The sequence below is a fragment of the Drosophila obscura genome, unplaced genomic scaffold, assembly GCF_018151105.1.
Source record: "Drosophila obscura isolate BZ-5 IFL unplaced genomic scaffold, ASM1815110v1 contig_9, whole genome shotgun sequence".
Classification (NCBI taxonomy): domain Eukaryota; kingdom Metazoa; phylum Arthropoda; class Insecta; order Diptera; family Drosophilidae; genus Drosophila; species Drosophila obscura.
Genome location: NW_024542883.1, coordinates 4596155 through 4606620, shown reverse-complemented (window position 1 = coordinate 4606620; position 10466 = coordinate 4596155). Strand labels below are relative to the sequence as shown.

The window sequence follows — 10466 nt, the reverse complement described above, 5'->3', positions numbered from 1 at the left end:
TGTAAGCCATTTAATTGTATTATTATAATTTATTTAGGTTATTTGTAATAGGGCCATGTTTTTATTTATACATAATTACTAATCTTCACTAAACAGAAAACAAATATAAATCAACCGCACCAGAAAATTACACAGCTGTTCGATTGAATTTTTAGCGACGGCTACCAACACTAATTTATCGTTGCATCTATCGTGCAGTACCAGAATTCACTAGTGACAATTTTCATGACTAAACCCATGACTCACATATGACGCCGACGTCGGCAGAACCAAATGAAAATGCACAATTTGGTTGACGACATTTAGTTGTGTACAACATGATAGTTGAAGATATTAACTCCTGAAACTAAAGAATGCATTTTTAGTAAAGTTCGCTTTCCAGCCAGTCGTGACTTTAAAAAGTAAAAAACATGAATGCAACTAAACGAGACCAGGCGATGGATGATGTAGGCGATGACGAACAGCCTCTATATAAAATCAGGTGCATAAAGTTCGAAGAAGAGGAGGACCGTGAGTATATTATTTGTGTATTTATTTATGTATAAAAGAAATGTTAATCTAGTTAGGAATATTTTTGCAGAACTCCAGGAGGCGGACCCTTTGATATCGCGTAAGTATGAACTTTGAATGTGTATTTAAATGTGCAATTGATAAAAATATATTTTTAATACAGAATCGACTGAAGAAAGTATTATCAATGTTCTTAAAGGTAGGTTATGATAGATTTTTGATAGCTTAAACTAGTTATTTGATAGCTTAAATGTCTCATTTCTTTCTAATATACTGATGCAGAAATTTCCGAAGAGAATAAACGACTACGAGAGCAAGTTGAGCTCCTGTCTAGAAAGCTCGATGTAATGTCGGACAAATTGTCAGAGGCAACCGCTTTTATGAAGACCCAGACCCAGGTAGAAAATGAGACAGAGGATATAAAATTCCCATTAAAAACGGTAATGGAGCTGGAGTACCTTGACTCCCTAATAACAACTACGGAGCTGTCGGATTTCTATGTAAGTGGTGGTAGCCTAACAAGAAAGGAAGCAAGCTTTGAAAACTCCTTGAAGTCTTAGGCCATCCTATAAGAATAAAAATAAGAATATTGTGCAAGTTTATATATCTTAATCCATATCTTTTTAACTGAGCGACCTACTTTTTTTGCAGACTAGAAAGGTATGGAGCTTAATTGCAACTGGGTCATTATCAAAAAGCATAAAGAACGTGATGGACGAGGGCCTGATTTTTATTTTTAATTTGGACGGAACAGCTGGCAAGATGGCCTTAAAGGGATTCAAAAAGTTTTACACTATCCTGGAAAGTAAGTCTAAACTAAAGCACTAAAGAAAACAAGTGTAGGTACATAAATCAATCCATATATTTAATTTCAGTGGCGACGCGAATGAAGAGCCCTGGTGACTGCGCCGAAAAGGCTCTCCGAAAGGCAATACAAAATGTTAAAAATAATAGTTTCCAAAAAAATTCAAGAGCCAGGAAGATACGAGTACTCACTAATGGACCTGCCACCCACGATGGTCCAGGAACTCCTCCCTGTTAAATTAGCCAATTTATTTTGTGGCTGATCGTAAGAACAGTCACCGTCACCCCTACCTATGTATAATTATGTATGAACCTGAGCAGGATGTCGCAGTTCCAGGGACTCGGGTAATGTGAAATCGTAAAACATTTTAAAACGACAATTGTCAATATCTATTATCCGTGTAAATGTGTGTACATAGTTGAGCATATGCACGTTCTATATGGCCATTCTGCGGAAAAAGAAATTTTGTTATCGTTTTGCCCCATACTGTTGTTCCTCTACTTCGTATATCGTGATTCGAAATTCCTTAATTATACAGAAATGTAAACTGCGTATTAAATAAAAGTCAGAAATCTTTACATTCGTAGCTTGTACAGGTAAATAGATGGTCCTCAATAGATTCATAATGAAAATGCAAAAGAAACCTTTGAAGAACGAGAAAAAAATTGTATTTATTGCGAAAGTCATGATGGAAATCTGGTTACTTTCAGTATGTACAAATATTCGCCGGGGATGCGCCGTTCCATGAACTTAACAGCCTTAAAACGAAGACTATCCAATCGTTTGATAATTTCGTTCGGTTTGTTCTCACGCAGGAGCAGCAAATAGAGGACTCCAAGCGGCGAGAGAATGTCATCGAGTTGCTGTAGTAGAGTGTCGGTAACGCGAAGGCCATTCTTGCCGCCAGCCCACGAATATACCAGATTGCGCTCCGTCGAAAAGTTGCTTCCTCCTGCCGACCCAGACGCGAACATCTGGCACTGCAGCTCATCGTCGCTGGTCACAACGTAGGGCGGATTGAAAAGTAGCACGTCAACCGAACGCTTACGAAGAACATCGGCCAGGTTGCAGCATATGCTATCAACGCGAGCTCCATTGTGTCTTACAGTGCGTCTGGTGGCGTCACACGCCTTCAGATTTATGTCCGTGGCCAGGCAAAGGGAGGTGTTGGTGAACTGCTTGGATAGGGCCGTAATGATGATCCCCGAGCCGGATCCAATCTCTACGCAAAGACGGGGCTGCAGCACATTCAAGAACGGCAAATCGGCTTCCAAGGCGTCGAGCAGCAAAAACGAATCCTCGGCCGGCTCGTAGACGTGCTCATAATCCTGCGCGGTGAGATGGTCGAAGTGTGGCGTCTCCATGTCTTCCCTACGATATGTTGGTACTAAGCGCTGAGTCTAGAAGGGCCTGGCGCCTCCGCTGCTCCTTCTCTATGAGCCTGTGCAACCCCGTCAGCCGCTCTTGGCTCGTGCTCAGCACGTTGCTGATGATGGTCACCTTGTGCTTTACGTTGAGCAACTCCTTCACCTTGTCTGCAAACTCGGGGATCTGATGTTGGGCCTTCTCGATGTCCCTCAGTTGGTCGGCGAGGGCGTCCAGCTGACCACGCAACTCCGCCTGCAGTTGAATGGTGGACGCAACGCGTTCGTCCAACTTCTCGATGGTGGGCTTAAAGAGGTTGATGATGCCCTCGGCCAAGACGTCGCGTGTGGGATTGGTGCAGAAGTTTTCTGTGTTTTCGTCCAAAGATGTGACAGTGCTATCAGAGTCCTTGTCCATGGCAAAAATCTAATATCAGTGATATCCCGAGTTATCGATAAGCATGCTGCCAGTGCTGCTAAATTTTCATCAGAAAAAAGGCTGTTTCTAATTGAAGAAAAGGAAAAAAAGCTGAACATTTTCCAGAAGAGAGAAAAATAAAACAAGTACTTTATGGTCTACAAATTTTTTAGTGAGGTGATATTTAATATGTTTTTACAGTACTTCCATTGCCTCATCTTTCTTCACTTAAAATAAGTTAAATAAAAAGAAGGTCCCATCTTTAATGTTATTTTATAGTTTGTGTTTGTTCTTAGTTTGTTTAGAGTTTCCCATTACTTAAGTATCTTACATCTGGTTTTAATGATCTTTGCAATTCTGAAAAGCTAATATATACGGCTTTAAATTTGACATGAACACTTTGCAGCTTGCCGTCTTGAAATGCAAAAATAATAATTTTTTCGCATTAAAGGTTTTACAAAATTTTGACTTTAAATTTGTTTCATTACCGTTGACGCGCACTTTTTGTATAGAGATGATGATGATGATTATCGGCAACATTAAAAACAATGAAAAATGGTCAAACATATAAAAATAAAAAAAAATAAGAATTCCCGCAATTCGCATTCTTGCCAACCGGCTTTCATAAAAAAAACAAGATCTGCGACAAAAAAAGCGAAATCGGAAACACTGCTCCCGAACATCATAAATATACTGAAATATACCTTTTCACTTTCAAAATAACGAGAGAAAAAGAAACTTAGCCCACTTAGCCCCCCTCTTTAAAACAGGATAACAAATTAGTTAAACCGCGGAGATTAGTACTGTTTTAAAATTTTTCTTGTAGAACTATCCTGTCCATACGTGATTTCCTTTACCTGGACTGAGCATAAATTCTGGAATATTCGTGTTTGTATATAAATACACACTGGTCGACAATGGGTTAATCGGTCTCTGTCCATGATCGGAAACCATATTCCTCGACTTTGATATTCGGCTTAATATTACTAGCTGGCTTGGACTGTTAGCAATAAACATATAATTTAATCAGATAAATGAATTAATATTCTATAAGATTGGTGAACTCTGAGGACTTCTTTTTTTATTGATTGTTTATAAAATGTGGCTTAAACAGAAAAGGTCAACAAAACAATAATAGCATAAAACGTAACTTGGAATGGCCACTTGGAGGGTTGAAAAATGCTCAAATTTAAACGAAAAATATTTGCGTAGTCAAAAGACCAGTCCCGTTGAAACTCACGTGACCTCACGCACATCTCTATAGACCGATGCTGTTTCGATATATGGGTGCATCCAGCCATCCATCGCTAATAAATTATAATAATAGCAAGCACCGATTATAACAGCCGGTGAAATGGATACATACTCAGTGGACGTAGTATATCAAGCAATCAGTGCACTCTTTCAAGGCAATAACCCCAAAGAGCAGGAGAAGGCCAACAAATGGCTGCAGGAGTTCCAGAAGTCGGTGAGTGTCGGGCCAAACCGAACCCCCGATAGTGCCCCTGCCTAATGCGTTTAATTATTCTGTTATTTCCCTGTTAAGATATACTCGTGGACGATTGCGGACGAGTTGCTGCACCAGAAGAGGGACCTGCATGCCAACTACTTTGCGGCCCAGACGATGCGGAACAAGATACAAAACTCCTTCAGTGAATTGCCTCCGCACACACACGAGTCCCTGCGGGACTCGCTGATCACCCATATCGGACAGATCGACGCGCAGACGGACATTGTGATTGTGACGCAGCTGAGTCTGGCTGTGGCCGATCTGGCCTTGCTGATGGCCACCTGGCAGGAGCCGATAAACGATCTGCTAAAGACTTTGGCGCCACATCCGGCGGCCATATGGCCACTGTTGGAGGTGCTCAAGGTGCTGCCCGAGGAGATCGACTCACGCTATCTGCGCCTGGGCGCCAACCGTCGGGAGGAGGTCCACAAACAGCTTGATGCCAGTGCTGAGTGTGTTCTAAAGTTTCTGTGCATGTGCCTGCAACGAGACGACCTAGACCAGCAGCGCGTTTGGAACGCAGCTCTGCGGACCTACAGTGCCTGGATGGTTATTCACGTTTTCCCCTTCTCCCACATCTGCAATAACACTCTAACCCAGCTTGCCTTTCGACTGCTCAACCAGCCCGAGACGGCTGGCAAGCTTCACGACAATGCCACGGAGTGCGTTTGTGCCCTGCTCTCCTGCATGACCACGCGCCATGATAGCGACAACGCAAACGACGCGCCCGTGGAGGCTCAAGTCTTCAGTGCCGTGTGCATGTTAGAGACCCCCTATCACCTGAGCGTGGCGCACGAGGACACAGACAAAACTATTAACTACTGTCGCATCTTCACTTCACTCTGCGATGCCTTCTTTTATAAGATGCTGTTGGACCAGCAGACGCCGCACTACTCGATGAAAGGCTTAGATCTGGTGCTGCTCTGTGTCGGACATTTCGACTACGAGGTGGCGGAAATCACTTTTCATTTGTGGTACAAGCTCAGCGAGGACCTTTTTCAGCGCTACGATGACAAATTGACTGCGAAATTCAGGCCGCACATCGAGCGACTGATCAGCGCTCTCTACCGCCATTCGCAGATGGAGAGTGACCACGAGGGGCTCATCGAGGAGAACAATAATTTCTATGTGAGCTTAAAGGAGTGCTAAATTTCATATTGGCTGTTTAAATATCAATGAATATCTCTCGCATCTATCTATTCCAGGACTTTCGGCGGAAGGTTTCGGACCTAATCAAGGATGTGGCTTTTATAGTTGGTTCAGGAGCGTGCTTCAAGCAAATGTTTATGATCCTCCAAGCGCCAGAAACGACTTGGGAGTCCACAGAGGCGGCTCTTTTCGTAATGCTGAATGTGGCCAAAAACATATTACCGTAAATTTGCACTTTCTTTATACTCTTATTTGCTCTTATGTGCCCAATACTTATTCGATAAACTCTCATTGCAGAGACGAGAACGATGTGATACCCAAGGTGGTGGAAGCAATCCTAAATATGTCGGAACAAACGCATATAGCAGTTCGATACACAGCCATTCTCCTGATTGGAGAGCTCTGCGACTGGATTGAGAATCATCCGGAATCTTTGGAGGCAGTTCTCAACTTTTTGCTCTACGCGCTGCAGCAGAAGAATGGCTTGGCACCAGCGGCGGCTATAGCGTTGACCTCGATCTGTGCGGCCTGCAGGCAGAAGATGGTGTGCCACATAAGTGGCTTGGTGGAGATTGCCCGCAGCTTGGACAGCTTTCAGATCAACAACGATGTGGCCATTGGACTGCTTAAGGGTATTTCATTGATCTTGACGCGACTGCCGCGGGAACAGCTGCAATCTGCGCTGAGGGAGATCGTGGGCTTCCAGCTGCAGCCGCTCGCACAGCTGCTGGAGTCCAGCACCGGAAGCGTGCAGAAGGGGGAGCGTGAGGATCCAGTGTATTGGATAGACAGAGCCTGTGCCATCATAAGGCACACAAACCCCGATGTGCCTGACAATGTGGAGCACCCAACGGTGGCCATACTCAACGATGCCTGGCCGCTGATATCGCAGGTGATGAGCAAGTTCCAAACTGATTTGCGCATCATGGAGAGAACCTGTCGGCTGATCCGCTATGGCATCAGGATGGTCAGAAAGCAGGCCATGCAGCTGGTGGAGCCGCTGATTAAGCAAATGGTCATCCTCTATGCTGTACAACACCACAGCTGTTTCCTTTATGTGGGCTCCATACTTGTCGATGAGTTTGCCAAGTCCAGTGAGTGCATTGCCGGCTTGTTGGAGATGCTGCAGGCCTTCATCGAGCCCACATTTGGTCTGCTGCAAATGGAGAATGGACTGCGCAACAATCCCGATACTGTGGACGACTTCTTTCGTCTGGCCTCGCGCTACCTCGACTGCTGCCCGCTGCAGCTGATACAAAGCAGTCTCATCACCCCGATTTTCCAGTGTGCACTGATCGCCTGCTCTCTAGACCACCGCGAGGCTAACTCCTCGGTGATGAAGTTTTTCATTAATCTACTCGTGTGGGGACGCACCACGCACAGCAGGCATGCGGAGTGTCGACCACTGGTCATTGATCTGGCCAGCCAACACGGTGGAGCCCTGGTCATGAACCTCATCCAGGCTTCCGTCTTCCAACTACACTCGTACATGCTGGCCGATGTCGCCGAGGTGCTCAATGAGCTGAAACAGGTGGTCACGAACGAACAAATGCAGCCGTTCCTGGCCAATGCCCTGGAAGCATTACCTAAGAAGAACAGTGGCGGCTATGTGACTGTCACGCAACAGCAATTGGATGAATTCAGCAATACGGTCCTGAGGTGAGTTCTCTCTCATCGATTCTCCAAACCAAAGTAGTTTTAAAGTATATTCTTTCAAAGGGCGGACACCACAAAGGCCATCTCTCAGGCGTTGAAAACTTTTACGCGTCTCTTTCGTTGAAGCGAACCAGCTCTGATCCAAAATAGGATCTGGGCTGTGGGAAAGCAAGCAAAGCAATGATGGTAATGAATTGTACATTCGAAATGATGTATGTATATTAGGATGGCCGCAGTGTCAACTGCTGCAAACAATTTGTTGAAGACTCACGTACCCTTCTATTTTTATTATAGTTGAATCAATTGTGTGACGTCTTAAGTTATAGTTCGTATTTTATAATTCTGAGTGCGGTCACGAGATCCTCACAATCCCTAGAAATAAGTATATTACGAATTAGTGCACTCTTAGAATTAAAGTTCAGCCCCCAATGACTCTAAAAAAACAAAGATACACCCAACTATAAAATATAAATCAAGCAAAGTTCAATGACAAAAGTTCAGAACCATCGTAAAGCGTATACAGAAATTCTGGGAAACGATTGAGTATGGTATTTATTCATATAGAAAACAGCCACAATTCGAACGAGAAGGAACGTTGTGAGTCGCTTCTGTGGACGCGACTCTACTTTTATACCCGTACTCAGTCAGTATATAAATATGTAGGCTTATGATTTATGTAGAATTTTAAAATATTTTACATTTTAAATTTTTTTGCTACATCTCTCCTCGACGTTTACATCTACAATGTGGATTCTACATACAACGGAAGCAACTGAAAATTAATTTCTTTATTCTGGCTATAATAATGATCCGATCTGATTCAGATTCGGCAATCTGGTAGATATGGTCATTCTCTAGGATACTGCGCTTTTAGTTTTCTCGTATCTTTAAAATTGTGGCTGCCACAGATGTTCGTCCTTTGTGGTGGCGGAAGGGGGCTGTGCGAATTCGAAATACACTTGTAGCAGTGTGATATCATATCAGTCTGGAAACAAAATTTGGTTGCTGTACCTCTTATAGTCTCTGAGATCTAGGCGCTCATCGGGACGGACAGACAGACAGATATGGCTTTATCGACTCGGCTATTGTTGCTGATCAAGAATATATATAGTTTATGGTGTCGGAAGCGTTTCCTTCTCTGCGTTACACACATCCACTTCCACCATAAATCGAAGATTCCCTTTTCCCACACAGCACATCTATGAGGTACGGTATAAATTTTTGACAGATGTGAAACTCCGATTCCCACTGGCACCATCCATGAAAAATAGCTGATGCATACAATTCGGTGCGGCGGAAAATTTGTTTACTTTTATAATTTAAATGAATATTAATAATATTGCAATGGCTGTGAATGTAATTCAGCACCAAAATATATTCTTACACATCTAATCATGGACATGGATTATGATAATGAGGCTAACATTGACGAGGAGAATTTATTGGAATGGATATCGGTTTTAAAAACACTGAAGCGTGGTCATTTGTGTCTGCTTCTACTTAATCCAATCAATGCTTTAAAATTTATTTATATATTTATAATAGGTTAGGCTGCAATGTGAAAGATAAATCAAACTTATGCTTATGCTTATGGATTCTAAAGGGTTCATGGTGGTAAAAAGAGATGTTCTAGAGGTTGTAGATGGGCAATATTCTATCAATATGTGGAGGGTTGCTATGTGTTAGTTGGTGAAAAGGTGGCACAAAGGTATAGTGGAGGGGCGGGTAAAAAGGTGATTACACTACTCAACAAAATTGAACTTTTTTTTTTCGTTTTCTGGAACAAAATTACTTTTTCTGATAGATTTCGGGATTTTAAAATTTGTTTAGTACTTTATTTTTTTTTATTGTGTAATTTTTTGTTTAAAGAATTTTTTTAATCTGGTATTTTTTTCATAGTTTTTTTCAGAGGTAGTTTTTTATTTTTCACATAACTTAAGTATCTTATATCTGGTTGCATAGAACTTTGCAGTTCTAACGTTTAGATTATTTTGAAAAGTGAGAGGCATTTTTTGCGGATATGCCGGCAGTTTCGTGTCTTTTTATGCCACATCCGCGTCCCAGGATCCATATTAATTTTAATTTTATTCTATTTTTTATTATTATTTGTCTGATGGCAGCTGGGTAGTACGAATTGTTGTCAGAATTAGATACTGCATTTATCGATGAGAGAGAGTCAGTACAGATGATAGTTGGCTTTAAGGTGCGGAGGTAGTAAGCTAGTAAAGCTGCGTTGTGGATGGCAATATTTTCGGCTGAGAAGATGGAGCTGTAGTACGGTAGAATGTGTTGTTGTTGGGTATTATTATAACGGCTATAACTCTTATAGATGTTGCATCGTTAAATTTCGAGTCATCGGTGTAGATAAATGTCCAGGGTGGATTTTGGTATTTAACATGAGTAAAGGGCTTGCATGGCAAACCCAGGTCTCAAGTGGATTTTAAGGATCTTTGAAGAGCGGATAGAATTTTACGATTTTTTTTTTGCTTTTAGTATCTTATCAATTGTTGCTTTTAGTGGAGAGTTATTGGAAAGTAGGATGGATTTTATGAGTGTTGCGGTGGAGAGTTTAGTAACGAATTATGGTTTTATTTATGGTTTAGCATCTTAAAATCCGACCCAGACACTTTGTATCTGCAGCTTAATGCCTGGAAGATATTAAGCTGCATTTGTCAGCTTTTCAGAACTGCAAAGTTGTATGCAACGAGATATAAGATACTTAAGTTATGTGAAAAATAGAAGCACTACCTCTGAAAAAAACCATGAAAAAAATACCAGATTTTAAAAATTCTTAAAAAAAAATTACACAACAAAAAAAAACAATACTACAAAATTTTTCAAGTCCCGAAATCTATCAGAAACGAGAAGGAACGTGCGAGTCGCTTCTGGGGTGCGGACCTACCCGTACTCAGTCAGTATATACATTTTTGATCTTATGATTTTTTAGAATTTTAGAAAAAAAAAAATTTACATTTTACATTTTTTTGCTACATCTTATCTACATCTACATCTACAATGTATATTCTACATCTAACATGTAGATTGTACAATGTA

General features: G+C 41.8%; 4 protein-coding genes across 4 annotated transcripts; 2 read left to right on the top strand and 2 right to left on the bottom strand.

Annotated features, from left to right (window-relative positions):
• The first annotated feature begins 214 nt into the window (after positions 1-214).
• LOC111069266 lies at positions 215-1893 on the top strand. Its single transcript, XM_022359245.2, has 6 exons — positions 215-510; positions 581-610; positions 674-709; positions 793-1010; positions 1162-1315; positions 1386-1893. Exons 1-6 carry the CDS (start codon positions 411-413, stop codon positions 1550-1552), a joined length of 705 nt encoding a protein of 234 aa, XP_022214937.1. The 5' UTR covers positions 215-410; the 3' UTR covers positions 1553-1893.
• Positions 1894-1967: 74 nt separating this feature from the next.
• LOC111069267 (methyltransferase N6AMT1) lies at positions 1968-2679 on the bottom strand. Its single transcript, XM_022359246.2, has one exon. The coding sequence runs from the start codon at positions 2677-2679 to the stop codon at positions 1999-2001; it is 681 nt and encodes a 226-aa protein (XP_022214938.2). The 3' UTR covers positions 1968-1998.
• Positions 2680-2686: 7 nt separating this feature from the next.
• Positions 2687-3120, bottom strand: LOC111069268 (SNAPIN protein homolog). The gene has a single exon (XM_022359247.2). It carries the CDS (start codon positions 3095-3097, stop codon positions 2687-2689), a length of 411 nt encoding a protein of 136 aa, XP_022214939.1. The 5' UTR covers positions 3098-3120.
• A 1234-nt stretch (positions 3121-4354) lies between these two features.
• LOC111069195 (transportin-3) lies at positions 4355-7899 on the top strand. Its single transcript, XM_022359138.2, has 5 exons — positions 4355-4565; positions 4644-5735; positions 5813-5979; positions 6054-7415; positions 7476-7899. Exons 1-5 carry the CDS (start codon positions 4452-4454, stop codon positions 7534-7536), a joined length of 2796 nt encoding a protein of 931 aa, XP_022214830.2. The 5' UTR covers positions 4355-4451; the 3' UTR covers positions 7537-7899.
• Positions 7900-10466: the final 2567 nt, after the last annotated feature.

What these genes read in the sequence shown, in the direction of transcription:
- LOC111069267 (XM_022359246.2), bottom strand. Translation starts at nt 2,679, where the DNA reads ATGGAGACGCCACACTTCGACCATCTCACCGCGCAGGATTATGAGCAC.
- LOC111069268 (XM_022359247.2), bottom strand. Translation starts at nt 3,097, where the DNA reads ATGGACAAGGACTCTGATAGCACTGTCACATCTTTGGACGAAAACACA.
- LOC111069266 (XM_022359245.2), top strand. Translation starts at nt 411, where the DNA reads ATGAATGCAACTAAACGAGACCAGGCGATGGATGATGTAGGCGATGAC. An exon ending in GTTCGAAGAAGAGGAGGACC is followed by an intron (nt 511 to 580) that starts GTGAGTATATTA and finishes ATATTTTTGCAG; the next exon opens with AACTCCAGGAGGCGGACCCT. An exon ending in CGGAGCTGTCGGATTTCTAT is followed by an intron (nt 1,011 to 1,161) that starts GTAAGTGGTGGT and finishes CTTTTTTTGCAG; the next exon opens with ACTAGAAAGGTATGGAGCTT.
- LOC111069195 (XM_022359138.2), top strand. Translation starts at nt 4,452, where the DNA reads ATGGATACATACTCAGTGGACGTAGTATATCAAGCAATCAGTGCACTC. An exon ending in AGGAGAACAATAATTTCTAT is followed by an intron (nt 5,736 to 5,812) that starts GTGAGCTTAAAG and finishes TATCTATTCCAG; the next exon opens with GACTTTCGGCGGAAGGTTTC. An exon ending in TTCAGCAATACGGTCCTGAG is followed by an intron (nt 7,416 to 7,475) that starts GTGAGTTCTCTC and finishes ATTCTTTCAAAG; the next exon opens with GGCGGACACCACAAAGGCCA.